Source organism: Takifugu flavidus, chromosome 22, assembly GCF_003711565.1.
Source record: "Takifugu flavidus isolate HTHZ2018 chromosome 22, ASM371156v2, whole genome shotgun sequence".
NCBI lineage: Eukaryota > Metazoa > Chordata > Actinopteri > Tetraodontiformes > Tetraodontidae > Takifugu > Takifugu flavidus.
The window spans coordinates 6237479-6258655 of record NC_079541.1 but is presented as its reverse complement, the minus strand read 5'-3'; the positions used below and the strand labels follow the sequence as shown (position 1 = coordinate 6258655).

Here is a 21177-nt window from a genome sequence, read left to right as displayed (position 1 = left end):
TGATAATACGACTAATTGGAATTACAAAAATAAACACGTCGCAAATTTTACTTCACATTTCTGTGGTCAATTCAGCTTTAGAATCGTTTTCAGAGATAAATTAGGCCATATGGTGATGACAGCCAATCAAATTCTCTTTTATAATCGCGCCGGCCAATAGAAATGCTTGTTGTTGGTGTGTGCGGTAACTAAGGACCGACCCACTGAATTTCTCTTCACCGCATCCACGAAAAGCGTAGCGGACCATAGCAACCGTGGATAAACATGAGTTTCTACAGTATAAGGTAAACTACTCCATCGAGCGCTTGCGTGTGAGTGTTTGTGCCTAATATGTGGTTAATCCGTAGAGAAGACCACCGGTGTTTTTTGTCTTTTGTACCCCGAAAAAACTCATCTGTCGCCCACGAGTTTTAATAGTGTTCCGCTGCTGACAGTAGGTGGGTCGAGGCAGCTAACGTTAGCTTCCAATGGTACTCTGCTCATTTACAGCTACCAGAAAGTCCGGGCTTTAAACCGTGAAACCGTGCCTTCTTACCCACCGGAGGAGTAATTAGTGTCGTGAGAATTAGATACATTTAGAACAGCCCAAAGGAGCCGAAACTGAGAAGAATCCGCGAATTGCCCAACATTCCGATCGAGCAAAAAAGGGAAAAAACACACCAAATACCGCTACAGTAAGGCTAACACGGGGGCAACTCTCTTTAAACTCCACCACGGAATGGTAGAAAAGTTGATAAGAGATGTGTGATGGGAGATTGATTGCAAACCAATGCGTGGTTAATGAATGCGTTATAACCATATGCTGCCTTATCTCTCCCGTGGATCGATGATGTCACTTCACCCCCTTTAAACGTGTATATTTAGGTGTAATTTAACACACAATGGTACCAGAACACAAGGATTCTGCCCCTTTGTTGTGATAACGCATCCAATCCACTGGTAAAATGAGGAATTTTTTGGGTGTGTGTGTGATTCTCATGCTTCTTTTTTTAGTTCTCTTTCACCATTATCTAAATCAGCAACTTCCTCCGCGATCTGTCACGGGGAGTTCATAAACAGGAGAACTCTCCTGAGGATGAGAAGCCAGCTGGACGTGAGGAGAAGGCCCCGCCGTGGTGACTGCCCCCTGCCTTCATGCAGGTGTTGGGTGAGAGGATGGTGTGTTCACCTGGTGGGAAAGTCCCAGCAGCGGCCGCCTTTTCCTGTTTGCACCGGTCTAATTATTTAATCTAGAGACAAGGACCAACAGCATCTACGCCGTTCGCGCAGGAACAAACCTGTTCCATGTTTTCCGTGCAATCATAAACGGTGCCGTCCTCTGTAACAAGCCTTGGTGGAGTAACACGAGCGGCGCTGCGTCATAGCAGACCAGCTCGGCAGCTGCGGTCCAAACGCTGCTCTCTGGGTTCAACTAATCAGGCCAGTCAGAGTTCACAGATGGCCGACCCGGCATTTGGAACGACTTACTTTCCTTCCTTGTCCTCACGCTGCTTTTGTATTCATTGTACACTGGTGTGTTCAGGTACTTCACGCTGAAAGGACCATATGTGATGCAGGCACAGGGCAAGTGTGTCCCCATATATCCCAGAGGAAGACAGCAGATTAGCCACTTCTGTATTCCAATTCCATCATTTGTTTTCAGTTTTAATGACTCCCTCTGGTGAATGATTCCCTGGCTTATCATCGCTGCGTCTCCCAGGAGCTGCATACACAATCTATACTCTTCATTTTCCCAGCGCTTTCTTTAGCTCGCCTTCGCAAACAGTCTTGGGGAGGGAGAAAAAGATGGTCTGCTGTGGTCTCCTAGCAACTAGATGAAGTCCTTCACACTGGAAGAAAATTAAGCCAAAATTTCTTCTCTCTTTTTTTCATATTTTGAAAATCTCACTTGATCCTTGATTGATTAAAAGGACAGTTTTTAAATGATCTCTGCTATTTGCAACTCACTAATTTGCATTTAGCAAATTGCAGACAGAAAAAAAACTGAAGTTTGTCAGTATTATTTCGGAGCCGTGGCTCACTGTGTCCTTGCCTGTTGCTCATGGTAACATCCCTAAAGCTCCCAGTCTGCCTCAGCCCTGGTAGCTGTCACTCCCTTGGGTAGGACATAGCTTCCTACCGGGGATTTCAGGCAGACTGAACCGCACAACCACCCCGAACTCCCCCACAGTGTGAATGAGGATTGTGCAGATGGGAGAGCCGGGGAGCAGCGTTCCTGCTGCTGCGTTCATGGACACGGTAAAAGCTGGCAGATCTCAGCCCGTCTACAGCCGCTGGTCCTACAGGTAGTCTTGAAAACAGCCTTCCTTATCTAAGACACGCTCATTGGCTTTTGCGGTCGAACGTTATTGACGTTTCAGGACTGGGACTTGCTAAATGACTCGCGTCATGACAGAGGTCATGTGGCCCTCGTTGACATTTCTACCAGCACCTTTACTCTTAGATTCTGATGGTCTCTGTTTGCTAAGGTTTCGAGATGACTTTAAAACAGTTACAAAAAAAGTTAAAGTGTCTTTGGCGTCCAAGACCAACCAGACACGCTCGCCTCATTCTCAAAAGCACGGTCCCCCCAAACAGGCCAGTGCATCGCCATGGCAACTAAACCTGGTTTGGGATGAGAGCAGAGGTCAGATTAATCCAGCAGTTAATGTGGTTCCCCCTCGCGGTCTCCGCTGGTGATGCAATAAGTGGACGGAACATATTTGTCACGACGAGATAAAACGTCTCCGTCTGATGGATCCTGAACGCGTGTGTTTGTTACACACTCCTGAACACCCTCCAGCACAGCTGGCCTGTCAGCCTGTGGATCTTTACTGTCTTCCATTACAAGAATCGGATTTTTAATCAATGCTGGTGGAGGCGCGTCTCCGTGGTTACCACAGATCTGACACACACGGGAGGGACAACAATGGTGCGCAACCTCTTGTTGTCACCCAAGCTGTGGACTAATGAAACATTGATCAGTCACAGCTGCGATGAGACACACTTGAAATGTGTGTGTGTGTGTGGCTGGGACTGTCCCCTCAGTCAGTAAAACTTGTGCGTGTTTTAAATCTGACTTTTAAACCCACTCTCTGCTCTTCCACATGCGCTGCCGACGCACCGCTTCCCCCTGAAGACCTCCCAGCTCCTCCAGCTTCTCCAGCTCATCAGGGAGGTAGGCAGCGGGACGCTCTGGTCAAAGTCACACACAACTTCAGACAGAAGAACACTGCTCAGAACAGCTTTCCATACTTAAGCGACTAAAACAATAATGTTCTGGACAGAACAATGTCCAGACATCCCACAGTAGCGTTACAAAGGTAGCTTCATTTCTTTCCCCTCTCGGCCCACGTGCACTCCCCGTCTGCAGCACCTGTTCTCAGGTGGCCCCCGGGGATCCTTGTCTTTGTCAAATGTCGGAGAGGAGGCGTATTTAGAGAGACTTATGGGCGAGAGCATGACACACGGGTGCAACGCGACTCATTTTCACTCCTGAGTCAGGAGCGCCGCTGCTGCAGGTGGTGCTGCTAATTGTGACATCCCGGGTTTATTAGCAGAGGAGGCTTCTTAAAGATTCTTAAAGTTGTCACCTCTTAATTGTCTCTCTGACAACAGGAACGGAAGAGCTTCTATTTAAGAGAGACAAATAATTCCATGTACTCCTTGAAAACAAAGAAGGCTTTAAACCAGGAGTCCTCAAATAATGCTGATAAATACTGAACCCCCCCACAGATATGTGAGGATCGGAACAAAACGTCTGACTGCAGCTCCAGCAGAACCGACCTGCTGTTGCCCCGCTCCCCTCTCAGTAGCTAAGCAACATGGGCTCCGTCCCTTCACAAAGGTGTTCTGTCCATAAGGGATTCTCTCAGCTGGAGCCTGGTCTCATTACTCTTTTCTGCCTCCTTAACAAACCTGCTTCGCTGGACACCAAATGATCAGCGCCGTGACAGCCTTTCACTCCAATGCAGCCTTTAAAAGCAGTTTTCATGATGAAATGCTGGCTGAGACCTTTGATCAGGATGTCTCTTTTACCTTTTAGAGCCATTGATGGAGGCAGCTCCAGTCTCATGCAGCAGAAGCTGGACAGGCAGGTGAGAGGCCACACCTGATCCCACTCCTGCAGGAACTGTTTTAGGTTCAGGCCTTGATGCCTTTAACGAGAAAAAACACTTCTTTCTCACATTTGAAGCAGAAAGAAAGAGTCCAGTGGGAAGGGAAGGGGGGGGGGGTTCTAAGCGTGTCTCCTGATCCCACTGGGTCTCAGTTATGCTCTTTCCTTACATAACACGAAGCGACTCGTGTTTATTGATGCTGACAGCAGCTTCTGGAAATACAAAAACATCAGATCCTTTGTCTGACTGTCAGAAAAGATCTGGAGCACCTTGGAACGAGAGAGCGTCCCTCCCTTCCTCCCTCCCTCCCTCCCTCTCTCTCTCTCTCTCTCTCTCTCTCTCTCTCTCAGGTGCTAACGTCAAACGCTGATTCAGTTAGCAACGGTGACACACACACACGCGCGCACACACACACACACCGTGGCTCGAGAGACGTCACATTTTCTCCCGTCAGAGGAGGGCAAAGCGCAGGGGAAGCTGGTGTTTTTGTCGAATTCAGTTTCAGGAGACAGAATGAGGTAGGAGGACACGCAGCGAGGGAACCGGTCTTAGTCTCATCTGATCACCAAACCTGCAAACTTCTGGGAACCCTCTCTCCTCAATGGAGCGGGTCAGTAACTCCTAATCCCTATTTTCCTCTCGTGTTCTTCTTCTATGCATCGGTTGTACGAAGTCTCTCTGAAAGGGGAGAGAATTCCTGCGTAGACGGTTCTATACCGCACGTCCCGTGTCTTCAGATCACATTTATATCTTCTCAGAGTCTGGTTGATACAGAAAAGCTGGAAGGAAGTTAAGTAGTGGTCTGTCTGCCCAGTCCAGGATGGATAAGCTTAAAATAACAGCTGGAAGGGAAGTCTAGAGGCTGCACGCTGGTCAGACTTTGATTGTTTGGAGCTGAGACAAAAATAAACATGATTCATTTATTGTTACGTTTTGATCATCGCCCTCCTGCAGAATGAGTCAGTCATCGGGCGTTTTTAGATGACCCACGAATCTCGTTCCACGTTGGGACCAGTTCAAATGATCTTTACCCGTCTGCGGTTTTGATGTTTTTGTTGGTGACGGGCAGCGACAGCTCCGAGACCTCTCAGCGTGGGGTGTCTCAATTAAAAGATGAGTTACGAAAGCCTTTTGGCAGGTCTGAGGCTCGGCCCGGGGTTCTTTCCACTTCACTGAACCAGCATCGTTGAACAGGACTGCTGATTGTGTGGATGACGCGCGTAATTAATGTGCTTGCGCAATCTGCTGGCTGCTTGGCCCGGGGACGCTGTGGCTCAGGACAGGTCAGCCTGAGCAGAGGGGTTCTCTTCCCTAGTTCCTGCATACAACACAGAACCATCTCGTTCTCCCAACCTTTACACCCTACCTTCCCCCCCGCAGAGGGCGCTGCTGGAGCAGAAGCAGCGGAGGAAGCGTCAGGAACCCCTCATGGTCCAGCCCAACACGGAGGCTCGGCCCAGACGCGCCAGGACACGGAGGGGGGAAGAACAGGCCCCTCTGGTGGAGTCCCAGCTCAACGTCACCAATGACGTCCTCATGGAGGGTGAGGAAGGGTCCGGGTTCGCTCATAACGATGTTGCCGTTTTCCTGACACCCTCCTCAAACCTTCCGCCTTGTCCTGCTTCAGGCATCGACGGCCCGGCAGCTTTCCTGGAAGCCTCCGAACTGGGAATGAAGATCCAGATTGCGTCAGCGAGCCAGCAGCAGCCTCCGTCTCAGCCGCCCTCCGCCGAGGTTCCCGAGAGGAACGGAGACGCCGTGACGCTGCCAGAGCCCAAGACGGATATACAGGAACTACTGCAGAAACAGGGTCGGCCCATCCGCTCGTTATCCTGCCGCGGCGAGAGAAAAATAACTTTTCATTCCCCACAAATGTATGTGCAGCTCCGAAATGCTAAAGTTTAGTTGTCAGCGGCTGAGGGACCAGTGATGTGTGAATGAGCTGCAGTCTGGCTGCATCGCTGCTCTGTGGAGTCGTTTCTCCAGCCGCACCACAGCCAACGAGACATTTGGGAAGTTAATGGAATTCAGGAATCTAGAGGAAAGTCGCTCAAATAGCAGCTACTGTGGGCTCCTCTCTGACCAGCGACACAGCAATTTCTAATTTGATGGTGGATTTTGTGACGGGGGGGTCACGTGACGCGTCAGAACGCACTCTGGGAAGGTTCTCAAGGCTTTTCCCTTCAAAGGAAGGTTGTTAGTTTCTTGTGTTGCTGAGATGTTTCATCAGAAATGTCTGAAATCTAAATGAAGCCGTGAAACTGAAGCCACTTTATCTTCAAAGAGACCAAATGTCTTTGATGCTCTTTGATCGGAGCTGACCTCTGGTGTTCCTAATGCCCGTGCCTCACAGGTCTGTCTGGCAGCATGAACTTTGACGAACCCAGCGAGGAGGAGGACGACACGGACGGGGAGCGGACGCCGTCTCTGTCCCCCAGCGGGGAGATGGTCAGACCCGCTTCTGCGTCCAGTGGCAAAGACACGCCCGTGAGTAGCCCGGCTCACCCGATCCCAGCTCCCAACATCCCTGCGCCGCTCACGCTTTCACCCCCCCCAGGAGGTGGCGCCAAGGGGGTCGCCCACCGCAGACGCCGTTTCAGTCGACGCCAGCAACCTAGAGGAGTTCGTCTTCCGTCCGGCTCCGCGGGGCGTCACCATTAAGTGTCGAGTCAGCCGGAACAAGAAGGGCATGGACCGCGGCCTCTACCCCACCTACTTCATGCACATGGAGCGGGAGGACGGCAAAAGGGTGAGTGGGGCTTCTCTCACTCAGCGGGTGCTGGGGTCGACTCCCAGTGACCCCACGCTGATGAAATGATTTATTTTCCCACCATTCCAGGTGTTTTTGCTGGCAGGAAGGAAGCGGAAGAAGAGTAAGACGTCCAACTACCTTATTTCAGTGGACGCCACCGACCTGTCACGGGAAGGAGAGAGCTTCATCGGAAAACTGAGGTACCGACCGGTCAGGACATCCCAGTTCTCCCACTGAGTCCTCGTTTATTTATCCTCTTTATTTACGCCACACAACGATTTTATAACCGTTGAAAGGTCACAGACACGCTCGTATCTGCGTCCACACACCCTGAAACGCCGTCAGCACCTGATCACCGGCGCGTTTTCCTCCCAGGTCCAACATCATGGGCACCAAATTCACCGTCTTCGACAACGGCAGCAATCCAAGCAAGAACCCCGGGGCGCTGTTGGAAGAGAGCAACAAGAGACAGGAACTGGCTGCCATCTGCTACGTGAGTGGGACACACACACACACACACACACACGCACACACACACACACACACACACACTCACTCTGCCTGCTGTTTGGCAGGAAACCAACGTGCTGGGCTTCAACGGACCCCGTAAGATGACTGTCGTCATCCCTGGCATGAACATGAATTTCGAAAGGGTCCCCGTCAGGCCTCAGAACGTGAGTGGGGGTCCGTGCGCCCGGTGCGCCGTGCGCAGACAGGGCTGGGTGTAGCTGAAGCGGCTGTTTTCTGCGTGACAGGAGCAGGAGAGCATCCTGAGCCGGTGGCACAGTCACTCCCTGGACAACCTGATCGAGCTGCACAACAAGGCGCCCGTGTGGAACGAGGACACGCAGTCCTATGTGCTCAACTTCCACGGCCGCGTCACCCAAGCCTCCGTCAAAAACTTCCAGATAGTGCACGACAACGACCGTGAGTACCCTCCCTGTCTCTGCCCCCCCCTCCCCGCTGGGCTGGGCCCCCTGTGGTGACAGATGTCTGTGTCTCCGCCCCGCAGCCGATTACATCGTCATGCAGTTTGGCAGAGTAGCGGAAGACATCTTCACTCTGGACTACAACTACCCCATGTGCGCCCTGCAGGCCTTCGCCATCGGCCTGTCCAGCTTCGACAGCAAACTGGCCTGCGAGTGACCTTTTGGGGTCGTGTTGTCATGACGACCGGGCCCCGCCCCTCTCCCCCCTGCCAGAGCTCTCTGATGCTATCAGGAGTCTTCAAGACGAGGGCAGAACGGGACAGGAAGTGTCCTGGTTTCTGTGGAGGGGGGGGGTTGTTTTGTAAAGAATCAAAAGGGAAAGTCACAAAACTGTCTGTGCTGAAACGTTTTATTTCAAAAGATGTCAAATATGAATGATAAAGTATCTCCTTGTTGCTTCTATTGTTTTCCCCCGATGCTTCAAGGACCTCCGCTCTGGCGCCACCTTCAGGCCAGACACGCGAAGAGCGGCTTCACATCCACCCTTTCCTTCTACGGTTGTTTACATGAAATTAATCTAACTTTAATATCTCTTTGTTATCGTCACTTTCCATAGTGGAGTAACTCAGACCAGGTCCATTTTATGATCTTGATTTGTGAATTGGTGTGCATCTGCGTCAGGTGAGCGTCTGAAGTGTTTGTCATCAGTCAAGTGTGTTTACAGGTTATTTTAGGATAACTGCACAACAAAAATACATTAAATGGTCATTATATGCCTTATTTTAATTACCCCCCTTAAGAGAGGTGTGACAGCCGGCATTTGTTAGCAAAACATCTGAAAACGTTCTGAACGGCTTTTAATGAGGAAACAATAAGGAAAAGAACACGGAATTTTGGTGGGATTTCGGGGGACTTTGACCTTTAATCGTACTATTTAAAGTATGCTGCACTACTGATGCTGGTGAACCGCTGTAACAATTTTACACCTTTCCACACCCTAATAAAGGAGGTCTGTAAAGTACTTCACAGCCCTGAACTGCCTTGTTTTAACTGCTGACTAAGCTCCTTCGCCTTTGTTCTTTATAGATGTAAAGCATAAATAATTCTGAGATCAGCTCCAGTCCCAGTTTAGGTTGTGGACCTGCTGGATGAAGAACAAGCTCTTCATGTGAACCTCCACCAGGCTCTAGTCGAGCATGGATGAGGAGCACCGTACTGGAGGGTTCCAGGAGCTGAAGTCCTCCAGAGGGTCCATGAAGTTGATCAGCACAGAACCAACAGGACCTGCTGAGCTGAGGAGACACTGTTGAAAACGACTCTGGTGGTCCTGATTTATGGGACTCATCAGTACTCACGCAGACTCTGGTGAGCAGAAACGGGCCTGTGGTGGATCCTCACCCTCATCCTTGTGGTCTCCTTACTTTGGGACCTGGAGGAGGCGTCCTGGAGGGGAGGCTGTGATGATGAGGACCGTTGTTGCAGGAGGGGGATTCAGGCTGGGGTGTGTTGGCATTGAAGGGACGTGAGAAGGGCGTGATGGAGGATCCAGACAGCCACACTGAGGTGGCAGCCCTGGAACCAGTCCTGAGAATGCTCATCTTCAAGCTCGAAGGGACATGCACCAACAGTGACGCCGTCAGGGCTGACGGATGATATCAAACTACTGGGATCTATACCCTCCCATACTGGGAGGCTGGTGTGAACTGGGATCTCAAGTATGAGCCAATCATAATGGCGCTGGGAAATTAAGATATTTAAGCATTAATTAAGAAGAAGAACATTAAATACTGCCCAAGGCCAATATTTACTCTCATCGTGGTAGCTGCTAGCTCCATTTGTGGTTATTGCAAGTCAAGGTTCAACTTTACATGAGCTTTAGCAGAACTATTAATCTAAATAACCTCATTTTCCTTTAATGGAAGTTAGCACGCACGACCATTTAGCGGCACTTAGCGCTAATTCTGATTAGCATAAGGAAATGGAAAAACGTGTTATGCAAATGATTAAAAAGGGTTTCCAGCGTGGAACGGTCATAGGATGCCACCTGTGCAACAAATCCAGCTGTGAAATTTCCTCGCTCCTAAATATTCCAAAGTCAACTGTCGGCTTTATTATTAGAAAATGGACGAGTTTGGGAACAACAGCAACTCAGCCAGGAAGAGGTCGGCCAGGTAAACTGACAGAGGGGTCAGCGGATGCTGAAGCACAGTCAGGTGCTACAGAGCTCCAAACATCATGTGACCTTCAGATGAGCCCACGTACAGTACGCAGAGAGCTTCATGGGATGGGTGTCCATGGGCGAGCAGCTGCATCTCAGCCATACATCACCAAGGCCAATGCAGAGCGTCGGGTGCAGTGGTGTAAAGCACGTCGCCACTGGACTCTAGAGCAGTGAGACGCCTTCTCTGGAGCGATGAATCACGCTTTTCCACCTTTTCCATCCATTTCGGACTGCGTTGTGCCGAGTGTGAAATCTGGTGGAGGAGGAATTATGGTGTGGGGTTGTTTTTCAGGGGTTGGGCTTGGCCCCTTAGTTCCAGTGAAAGGAACTTGGAATGCTCCAGGACACCAGGATTGGAGCGGCCCCTTCCTCTTCCAACATGACTGTGCACCAGTGCACAAAGCAAGGTCCATAAAGACATGATGACAGAGTCTGGTGTGGATGAACTGGACTGGCCTGCACAGAGTCCTGACCTGAACCCGACAGAACCCCTTTGGGATGAACTAGAGCGGAGACTGAGAGCCAGGCCTTCTCCACCAACATCAGTGTGACCTCACCAATGCACTTTTGGAAGAATGTTTGAAGATTCCTACAAACACACTCGGCAACCTTGTGGACGGCCTTCCCAGAAGAGCTGAAGCTGTAATAGCTGCCAAAGGTCATATTGAACCCTGTGGGTGAGGAATGGGATGGCACTTAAGTTCATATGTGAGTCAACGCAGGTGGCCAAATACTTTTGGAAATATAGTGTATATGCGAGACATAAATATGTCGGACTTTTGCGATGATATTATGACGCAGTTTGATTTCCTCGGTCCTCGAGCTGCTCGGAAACCGTTAATTTATGAACACACACGGCTGCGGCCGAAACGATTTTATTTGATAAACCCAGCATTGACAAAAACAAGAGTCTGTTCCAAACTAGATCAAACATGTGCCAACAAACAAGTCGATCAGGAGGTGCATTAAATCCCATGTTTGGGCGCATTTGTCTTCATATTGTGTCTTGAACCGACCACATTTCTGCAACACAAATATTCCCGTCTCGATTATCAATGCAGCGATATTTGGCCAGATATTGTTGCATCTCTAAAAAAAAAAGAAAAAAGGATCGATAAAAGCAGCAGAAATCAGAAGCAGCGACTTAGGCATCAAGATAAAAGTGCAAAGATCCCACCAAGCGCATCGCGCCGAGTCTCAACGAGGAGGGGAGGAAAAGTTTAATCACAGAAAGGTCGCCCGGTTCAAACGTGCGCGTTAAAAAACCTCGTTCGCCACGACGGAGACGTCCAGCGGCTGAATGGTCAGAGGACACCGCTGACAGCCCACCCAGAAGTAGGGGAAGACCCTCTCGGCGATGGCGTGTTTGAAGGTGTAAATGTGCGTGTTGTCCTGCAGGTCGTAGAAAGACACCCTGCTGCGGTCGCAGTCCAGCTGCACCCGGACCTTCTCTGGGTTCCTCCTCAGGTTCAGCCTGGTCAGAGGAGAGGTGCCGGCGAAGTACATTTTGTGGTAGAAGTAGATGCACAGGTAGCCGTTCTTGAGCACCGAGGACACCTTCTTCTTCCTGGTGACGGAGGCTTTGGCCACGCCCACCACCCAGGCGGTGTTATCTCCCACGCTGACGTCCCAGGCGTGCTTGCCGGTGGTGAAGCCCTCCCGGCCCAGGACGCCGGTGTCGGGGTCGTACCTCTCCGGGTTGTTGGGCAGCTTCTGCTTCTCCTTGCTGTCGGAGACGCTGGTGAGGTCGTCGGACAGGACGAGCCACGGAGCCGCCGTGTTGGGGTCAAGGGTCACCGGCGCTGAAAGACACGCGGACCGTGAGAAAGGGAGGCGGGAGCACGCGGGACCTGCGCGAGGGGGGGCGCTCTCACTGTATTTGACGAGTTTTTGCATCTTGTCCCAAACGTGGAAGCTCAGCGAGCCGATGTATTTGGCCACGTCGATCAGCGCCCCGGGATGCATGACCGGATCCTGGATGGGAACGGCGGCTCTGTGAGGGGCAGAAGCGGCCGGTTACACACGCTGCTATAAAAGTCACTCAGAACAATGTGAGATCAGAACTTTGAGGACCTCGCCAGCGTCTTCTTGCAATTCTGAGGGGGGGAAAAGCAAACTGTAAATAATTTAAGCTAAGACATGATGGTCAGCGCAGTAATCCGCATATTTGGGACGTACGTGAAGCACAGAGATGCCGTCTAAAGCTAGGTCCCCCTCTAAGGCCTGGATGCACTCAGACACAGACGTTATATCTCTGGTGATCTCCTGGATCTTCTCCGCCATGGCTCGACTCCTCTGCTCCTCCTCCCTCTTCAGAGCCTGCATGCGCGTCTCCTCTTCAGCGCGCAGGAAGCTGTGAAGCTTTTCAAACTCGGCGTGGGTCTGCGTCTCCACGAATCGGGCCTGGACCTGAAACCAAACGCCACTGAGCCAGTCCGTCTCCGACAGAGGGATTCCGAGGAGTGTGTGCCGCACCTGAATGTACGCGGCAGCGTTCTCGTAGTTCTTCTTCGTCTTTTCAAAGGCCTCCTTCTTGTCTTGAAGCGAGCTGAGGGCCGATGTCATCTTCCCCTGAGCCCACAAAGGAGACCGTGAAGAATGAAGAGAGCCAACACAGAGTTTAAAGGGAAATGTGAATTAAGAGAGGTGCGTTTCAGTCATTCGCAGTGTCTTTCTGTGAGAATGTGTACCCTGACGTCTGCCACCGCCTCGCTGACGGGGAAACACTCGTGCTGCTTGTGCTTCCTGGAGGTGTGACACACCACACAGATCGGCTCGTTGTCCTTCGTGCAGAAAAGCTTGAACTTCTCCCCGTGGATGGGACACATCTCCTCCGGATCACCGCACGGCTCCTCTGCCTTCTTCCCCACCATGTCGTCGTTCTCCTCCAGGTACGACTCGCAGAGGTTCTTCAGGGTGAGGCTCGGGACCGGGTCATCCAGGGACTGGCGCCGGCACAGCGGGCAGTCGCGGTTCGTCCGGATGCTCCAGTACTGCTGCAGGCAGGGCGAGCAGAAGCTGTGGCTGCACTTGAGGACCACCGGGTCTCTGAAGACTTCACAGCATATAGAACAGGACAGGTCGGCCTCCGGGAGCCTACCCGCCATCCTGAAGGCAGTTTCTGGAGAAAAAACCGCGATAATAGCCTCAAACACTGACACTAAATCCTCTTCCTCCACATGTGCACTATAATATCCTCCAAAAACATCGATCTAAGTAATTTAAAAGCCAAACCTAGCGACGTAAAACAAAAACGAAAGAAGAAAACATACCTGCAAACAACTGCTGGAACAAAACAAATAAGATCGCTTCCTGCTTCCGGTTACGAAACGTCATCAATACAGACTAACCGGGCTCGAGGAGCTGAGTCTAGTTCTTTTTTTATACGAAACTTTATTGACAACAACCTGCATAGTCTTGACGTCTTTACAATAACTATAACTATTAACTATAAATGTATCGCCAGGAACTAAGGGAGCATGTGGAGGGAACAGAAAGATAATTATTGTGTTCTAGCGGGACTACGACAGTAAACAGTCTATGAACATTATATAATGTAGAAGCAACAGTTATAATTTACCACCACTAGGTGGCGGGCTGTACTCATCTATAATCCCAGTCAAAGGCTTTGCCGCGGTTATATAATTTTTTAAACGTTTTATTTCAATTCAAACCGACACACAAATCAAACACAATTCGTGGTCGATTTGAATCTAATCAGTCCTGCTCTGCACCTTGATTGAACCTGACCCGGATAGCACCGCCTCTCCTGGCCGGTAAATTGGTTGTCAGCTGATGTGACCAGGCTAATAGTGATTCATTATTGCTCACACCCAGCCAGAGCTCCGGCCTGGGCTGGAGGTGAGGAGAGAAGGGATGGGAGGCCGTGCCAATCACCCAGAGTCTGAGCAGGGAAGATCAGGCTGAAACAAATGGTCCGCTTCTTTAAGGGAGAACCAGCAACGCCTTTGTGGAGTAGCGATGGCAGGAAAAGGTGCAAGTAAGTAATAATCACTGTGCCCCATTTTAAAAGAGGTTATAAAAGTCAATAGACAATTAGCCTTCTGTGCTGAGCACTAAAGTTTGGGAGTAAAAGTGAGCCAAAGCTAGTCAATAATCAGGAGTCGTGAATTAATTAGAGGAAAAGTTATTTTATGGATTGATGGTGCAGGAGGGAGGTTTCCCTGGTGACCCTCATGCTCATTTCAACACCTGTTCAATCTGTTGTGGGGGAAAAAAAGGACAAACTTTAATTTACTGAGGCGTTATGAGGCCTCTGGCGCCTGAATGTAAATGAATTAAAGACAGGTGGGGTTAGATTACCGGTAGCCTCTAGGGGGCAGTAGAGGCAACAAAATGAAAACGTTCGAGCAACAAAGTTGAATTTAATCAAATATTTGTTTTTAATATAAACTTTAAACTTCTTTCTTCACCAGCTGTTAATTGCTAAAGTTTCAGGCTTTAAACAAAACAGGCTTAATGATGATTCACACAAGGGTTGCCTTATTCTGTGCACAGCTAACTTTCCACTTAACATAGCAACAGAAATTAGATGTATATATAAAACAGAAAGTACCTTTTGTTACAATCCATAGAAACAGTAGACCAAACTGTAAGATAATCTTTCCTACGGACGAAAGGGTTGGAGAAGCCAAGCTAATCCTGTTCGTTTGGCTAGCTAGCCTCTTAACGTGTTTTACTAGCTTGCGTCAACTGTTGTGTCCTCATATCTCCCTTCCGTTTGTCTGTAGCTGTTATTTTCTGCAGGTCCTCGTCGCTGCGAATGAATTTCCAGCCATTTGCATCATATCTTTTACTCGCTATTGCGCGATATTGCCAGAATTGACTTCAGATTCCTCAGCTCTGGTGGAGCTCCTTATCAGCGTCCTGCCTCACACATAGGGAGACCTAAAATCCCTGCACAAGTTGGGTTTAAAAAAAAAAAACTTTTAAGCTGTGCTTGGGCCAAATTTGAAAGGGAACGGTGTCTGAATAAAATGAGAAGTGCCGGGGAGATTAGAATCGGACGGCCGCTGAGACCTTACAAGATTAATCGCCGCGTTTATGCAAAACTGTAATTGTGCCCCGAGACGGACACGGGCCACCGAGCTAAATTACACTTTTCCCTGTTCCGGGTACGAAGGTCGACACACTTCCCGGGTTGACGCTGCGCTAAGGGGAAAACGCTGAAGGGGACGGCGGCTTCGTTCAGTTTCCGTCTCTTCTTCTTCACCATTTAAGTGGATTAAATGCTCAACTTCGGCGGCGCTCGGGAGGCCGTTTCAGCGTTTCAGAGGCGTCTTTTTTATTTTATTTTCCAGGCCGTATCGATTTTGTTTGCACTGAGCGGCACCACGCGGAACCCGCGAGGCCTGTGCGCCGTCTAACCGGTCTTTTCCCCGCCTGCTATTTTGGAGAGCATTTGAAGGTGTGTAGGAGGGCGTTGTTTCAGATAACGCGGTTGCTCACGCACGCCGACACATGTGGGGCCGACCACGCCGACGGCTCCCATGGAAATAGTAGATCCCAGCAGCATCAAAGCGGCTCATCCAAGGAAGATCTGGATTCTGGTCTTTCGGTGGACCTGGCCCCATCTCCGCGGGGTCCTCGCAGCTCCCAGGGAGGTCGGGAGACCTTCAGAGCCCTCAGAGCTCCACACCCCAACAGATCCTTGGTCACCCATCCCCCCACCCTCAACTCCTCAAAACGGCGCGATGACGCGTTTTAATCCAAATGACAGGAAGCACGTGTGGAGACGGCGGATTAATGAACACTGACGCGCTTTTATAGTGTGAAATAAGACAAGAACATCCGCGTTAATCCGATCTCTTCATGTGGGTGCGAGGATGTTGCTGCAGTAGCCCTGGAAGGACAAACAAACTCCAACGTTGTTGTCGTCGTTAAACTGTGGCTGATGTGTAAACATGGCGGCGAGCGTCTGCGCGCCTCACACCACACCGATTTCCACCTGTAACTATTCTGCAAGATGACGTTAATACTTTTTTTCCCCAACCTTTGCGGCTGCAGGGAGGATTTGAATGTAATAAATCCCATCAGCAGAAAAGGGATTGGAGCTTTGGGTTGATTTAAAGGTGTCGAACTGTCCACAGCGGCGGTAATCCCATAATCCGTGCATCCAGAGGTCCTGACAACCGTGCGCACGGCTCCAGAGTGCAGGTGGAACTCATGTCTGGCGCCACCAGGTGGCGGTGTGCTCGGCTCAGCGGCTAACTGGGCCTCGAAATCAAGCTTTTAGCTTGACGTTATCATATAAGCTTCTGTCTTAGCTAACCCCAGGCTAACCCATTTAGCATCACCAGAGCTGCTGGTATTTTGTTTAGATATCTGTTATATATGTCGTCATATATCTGAGCTAACGTCCCACTCGCTCACGTTGGTGCTAGAAGACTAGAGGTAGCAGCGACACGGGCACGTTGCCGGGTCACCAGAGGGCTGCAAACACTGATAGCATCTTATGCTTAAAGATGTACGCTGAATGGGATTATGGCTGTTTGTCCCTTATTAGCCTGACATTTCAACACGATGGGGGGGGGCAGGTGTCCCCCAGCTGAATCAGAACATCCCCTCCGTGCAAATGTCAGACTACAAGCGCTAATGATTTTTATGTCTTTTGTCTTTTAGTGTGTAATTTAAGCAGAAGCAGATAAGTTGAGAGAGACGAGGTGCTGTTTTATCACTCGGACCAGAAGGAGAACTTCTGGGACGAGTCCCTGTGCTGGGAGATGAAGAGATTGGGAACGCCATTGAAGTCTTTGTTTCGCCCTAAACACCAGGTCGAGCTACGAGCGATATGGCAGGGCGCCGGTGGGAGGGGGCGGGCTGCGTTCAGGAGCAGGGCTGCGTTCAGGAGTGCTGAGCCGACTGATGCCAACGGGGGCCGTACGAGGTCAACGCAGCCTGGACTTCACCTGCTCCGACTGGGTTTATTTCCAACCTCATTAAGGGGGAAAGCGCAGAAGTGCTCTCGAAGCCGCCGCCTCCTCATCTGTATGCCTGGAGACGCGAAGGCAGACGTGGATGCGGCCGCTCCGTCTGCTCGCCTGAAATTGACCAGGATGGAAACACTTAGCGGCGCGGCCGCCTCCCCTGGACGGCTTCCCCGCATCTGGAAATGGAACTCACGAATGCAAATGGCTCCTTGCTTGGATCCCGACCCAATAACCATAAAGCCCGCGAGCCGTAGTAGTCGGGAAGGTTTATCGAACAAAACGGTTTTAGCGGAAATGGGAAACCGCGTAAAAGATGTAGCTGTTGGAGTTAAACACGCAAACCCGATCATCCAGTTACGTTAATGAGGCCATTTGTGGTTGGATGTTTGATGGCGAGGATGCGGCGTCGGGACGCCTTCGCGGTATGATCATCAGACCTGGCAACGCTAAACCGCCGCTTTCATCTACAAGTGCGTTCACGTTAGCTTTATGCTAATCAGGCGCGAGGCTCGGGGGCCGAGCCGTGGTAACTCCAGATTCCTGAGCCCGCTCAGCGACGCGGGAGTCACGTTTAATCAAGGTTTATTAAAATCTGCGGGACAAATTGACTTTGGCGAATCGTAGAGCTCAGAGGAGCTCCAGCAAATCCCCGCTTTGATGAGGAGATTGATAACACCTGTCTCCAATGATGCCACGCCAGGAACATGAGTCGGGTTACGGGCGGTCTCAGATGGACCTTTATTTACTCTGCCGCCTCTCGATCGCCTGCGACGGCTCCGCTAAGCCGACGCGTGTTTTCACGCTCTCGGGGAAGCAGACAAGCGGAGAAATGAGGCCGAGCGGAGCTCCGACAATCACAAACACTTTAGCCGCACAACAACCCCCTCAAAAATCCATCCTCTGTTCTGAGGATGCTGTGGGATGGGGGGGGGGGGGGGGGGTATGTTTGCCTCACAGCGAGAAGGCTCCTGCCTCAGATCCAGGTCATCCAGGTGAACCCTGCTCCTGGTCTCTAAGGTCGAAGGATCACACAAGAGGGATGAAGAGAACCTTCTGGACCAGGACCACACACCTGCTCTAGCGTTAGCTAACCACGTACGTCCACTGGGAGAGGAGAGCAGGTTGTAACGAGCCAGCCAACTTTGTCTATGTAAAACCATCTGTAGGGACACCTGAACTTTCAGACCCTCCCAGAACATCGGGGCAGCAGGGGTGGCTGACCTGTGTTGCCCCATCTGCAGGGGGCGGTTGAGGTTTGCCCTCCTCCTCGGTCTCTAATTGGATGAAAGCCACCGGTGCCTCAGCCACCGACCGGCCGGGGAACAAACCCAACGGCAACGCCGGCCCCTCGGGCCGGTCCCCTCTCTAACTCCTGGAGAGCAGCTTCTTCTTCTCACAGGTGGTTTTCAAACTCAAAGTTGAATAAAACATGGACGTAGTTTCTGCGCGAATCCATAATTCAGACCCCGACACAGCAAATAAACATTCATTGTTATTCCCCCCAGCTCGACTTCGCCCACCTTTACTGGCGTCACAGCCAGAAGAACCTGGTACCTGGAGCCACCGAAGCACGAGGAGCCGGGTTTTGTTGTGATAATTAGCTCATTTGACAGCAACTTTTGAGATACCGGTTGAAGCCCCGCAGATCAATTCAGCTCCATTTCTACCGCGTCTGTTATGATCCAGATGGTTTCTCGGTGCGTTGCCCTGAATCTGACCCCTCCCCTGATGAGCAGCAGCGGTTGGATCAACCTGCGTGTAACAGGAAGAAACCTTGAGCAGGACCGTCCTGTTTACGGTCAGGATACCGTAGTTCCTTGATAGCCATTAGCCGTTTTGTCATGTTTGTCGCACTGTTTGGCATCAACTTTCAACATTAGCAGAGCCCGTTTGTGAGCAGGCTACAGCTAGCCCGCTGATAGCGACCTAGCCTCAGTGGGTCCGTGCTTCGACTCCAGCTGAGTTTCTTCAGCGGCGTGTCGTCCACACCCGGGGACTGCTGGGGTGGGAGGACATAATTACGTCTCGATTAATTCCACAACAGCCCCTGTGTCCTCCGCCAGCGGAGTCCCTCAGTAGATGATGTTTTTGTCTGAACCACGACTGGAAGCGTTTACGCTCTTTCATTTCCCGTCATCGTTCCTGCCGCCAGATCCCACACTCGATTATCTGCAGCCTTTCGCCATCAAATGACTACATGAAGGATCACGTACGTTTTCTACTTCCAATCTAATCCTCTTTTTTAAGGGGGGTGGGGGCTGTAATCTCGCCTCTGCTGAGATTGAAAAAGCCATTAATGAGAAAACACAGAGGCCACAGTAGAAACACTGAATTAAGCCATTAGAGATTAATGAGGTTTTTTCTCTCTCTTGCAGATAACCGCCAGTCGTCTGGGCCAGAGCCGGGAAACGGATCAGGTGAGAGCAGCTTCACAGGCGGCGGCCGCTCCCAATCCATCCTCAACCATAAATGGTCCTCCGCGGGACCGCGACCTCTGACATTCGCGCAGGTAGCCTGATGGGAAATGCTCAGTTCTGGCGGCATGACTCAGGATGTTAGCTAAATTAAAGGGAAAAAAGTGTCTGATTTGGATGTCTCGAGGTCCTCGGGGATCGCCACGGAAACACATTATTGCCCAAAAGTATCGGCCAGATAAATCGTTTTTTTTTCTCCCATTTTCCATCGGATTCTCCCGATGATCCCTGCGACTTTACCATCGGGCTGCTGGTGCCGGACCTTTATGGCGACTAATTAGCATCAGTCGGGCTTAAATGGAGATTAAATGCAGCGTTAAAATCGCAACAACTAGCGTACCTGCAGCAGCCGCGCTAACCCCGGCCGCCTGCTAGCACGAGGAAGAAAACTTGTAAGCGGAGATGATCTTTGGGAGGTAAAGATGCTTTCATTCACCAAACGTGAAGGCGTATGAATATTAATTCCAGCAGGCGCTCATGCTTTATTAATGAGGGTGAGCTTCCTGTGAAATTAAACGTTGCTGCTCGGCAACTCCATCAGAATTTAAAAAGGTGATCTTTTTATGAAAGTTGGTGATGGAGACTCACTTCCTGGTGCTGGTGTTTGTCTGCAACCCCCCCCCCCCCCCCCTTTACTCTTACTCCTCATTAGCTTGATTTCTATCCATCGCTACGAGAAGTTAGCGAAATGATTCCACGGAAACAGACAAACTAAGCAGCACTAAATCCCACTTACGCGGTTTCCTGACATCAGCACTTTCGGAGCGTCCGTTCTTCCCCCGCAGACCCAATATTTCTTCTCTTTTTCAAGCGCTTTCATTCCATCCTCCTCGTGCGCGGTGATGAATGAAACGTTAGCATGCTAGGCTGCCCCGGGCTGTGTGCCATTATCTTACATCTAAATCCTTTGAGAGGCAGTTCTCAGGTAGCTCCCACAACCATCAATTCATTCTCCGTCTGCTCCCAGACACCTTCCACAAAGATGTGGGGAAAAAGAAGTTCCTCTGCGTTTCCCCGACGTCTCCGCGGACGTGCGCGCTGTCTTTTGTCAGGTATTGATGAGGTGGAGCGGGACGGCCTCTCCGGCTGGAAGGGGAGCTGATTTCATTGGGTTTCATCAGAGCCTCTCTGCAGACGCTCCTTTCAGACGGAGCTGCTGGGATTGAACGTCAACTTCGGGCCGACTTGGCCGGTGCTCGGCAGCATTAATCTGTCCCCGCTTAATAAAACAACAACGGGCTGAAAAACGATCTCTAAACTCACTTCCAGGGCTGCTGTTTTCTGTCCCTTCAGAGCAGCACCGATTCAGCTGGAGACACCAGAGGATGGTTTTGCATTTTAAAAAACTCTTTTTCTTTTGTCGAATGAGGGGAATGAAATGAGTGGAGGAGCCCCTTATGGGGGCACCAAAGTGAATCACACGCTCAGATGAGGGATGGGGGGGTGCAAATGGATGGGATGTATTATTAATGATCGGAATATGAGATGGCGGCCCTGAGATGGTTTCACTCTCAGCAGGGGGTGTGAGTCAGACTAATTACTGGAGGGGACCGAAGCCCAAGCCCCAGCAGTGCAACACGATGGCGGACGTGTTCGATGGCGGCGTTCCGCTCCACACCAACGTCCCCGTGAGGCGTCCCTGACAAACCAGTAACTCGGCCCAGCAGGTGGCGACCAAACCCAAAAGTCTCAGCGTCGGCGCGGATACTTTACGTTTTACGCTTGACACCACGTAAATCGCGGCTACATTCGCC

The 21177-nt window shown here is 50.7% G+C and overlaps 2 protein-coding genes across 5 annotated transcripts; one reads left to right on the top strand and one right to left on the bottom strand.

Moving 5' to 3' along the window:
- The first annotated feature begins 159 nt into the window (after window positions 1-159).
- Window positions 160-8799, top strand: tulp3 (TUB like protein 3). Of its 4 annotated transcripts, none has more exons than XM_057022290.1 (12): window positions 160-284; window positions 3119-3157; window positions 4025-4076; window positions 5478-5640; window positions 5725-5907; window positions 6451-6584; window positions 6655-6846; window positions 6937-7049; window positions 7225-7342; window positions 7425-7523; window positions 7605-7776; window positions 7862-8799. In XM_057022290.1, exons 1-12 carry the CDS (start codon window positions 265-267, stop codon window positions 7993-7995), a joined length of 1419 nt encoding a protein of 472 aa, XP_056878270.1. In that variant the 5' UTR covers window positions 160-264; the 3' UTR covers window positions 7996-8799. The 4 variants fall into 4 exon arrangements, with proteins under 4 accessions (XP_056878270.1, XP_056878268.1, XP_056878269.1 ...); XM_057022289.1 differs by lacking the exon at window positions 160-284 and adding an exon at window positions 1167-2285; XM_057022288.1 differs by lacking the exon at window positions 160-284 and adding an exon at window positions 1163-2285 and having other exon boundaries at window positions 5478-5907.
- Window positions 8800-10858: 2059 nt separating this feature from the next.
- On the bottom strand, window positions 10859-13397 carry LOC130519127 (E3 ubiquitin-protein ligase TRIM35-like). Its single transcript, XM_057022296.1, has 7 exons — window positions 13272-13397; window positions 12690-13120; window positions 12475-12570; window positions 12178-12408; window positions 12073-12095; window positions 11874-11992; window positions 10859-11801 (listed from the first exon to the last, which is right to left on the bottom strand). The coding sequence occupies exons 1-7, from the start codon at window positions 13333-13335 to the stop codon at window positions 11257-11259; spliced, it is 1509 nt and encodes a 502-aa protein (XP_056878276.1). The 5' UTR covers window positions 13336-13397; the 3' UTR covers window positions 10859-11256.
- Between the last annotated feature and the right edge of the window lie 7780 nt (window positions 13398-21177).

What these genes read in the sequence shown, in the direction of transcription:
- tulp3 (XM_057022288.1), top strand. Translation starts at nt 2,176, where the DNA reads ATGAGGATTGTGCAGATGGGAGAGCCGGGGAGCAGCGTTCCTGCTGCT. An exon ending in GGAACTACTGCAGAAACAGG is followed by an intron (nt 5,908 to 6,450) that starts GTCGGCCCATCC and finishes CGTGCCTCACAG; the next exon opens with GTCTGTCTGGCAGCATGAAC. An exon ending in CCAGTGGCAAAGACACGCCC is followed by an intron (nt 6,585 to 6,654) that starts GTGAGTAGCCCG and finishes CACCCCCCCCAG; the next exon opens with GAGGTGGCGCCAAGGGGGTC.
- LOC130519127 (XM_057022296.1), bottom strand. Translation starts at nt 13,335, where the DNA reads ATGACGTTTCGTAACCGGAAGCAGGAAGCGATCTTATTTGTTTTGTTC. An exon ending in ACGCTGCCGCGTACATTCAG is followed by an intron (nt 12,409 to 12,474) that starts GTGCGGCACACA and finishes GTTTGGTTTCAG; the next exon opens with GTCCAGGCCCGATTCGTGGA. An exon ending in GCAAAAACTCGTCAAATACA is followed by an intron (nt 11,802 to 11,873) that starts GTGAGAGCGCCC and finishes CGTGTCTTTCAG; the next exon opens with CGCCGGTGACCCTTGACCCC.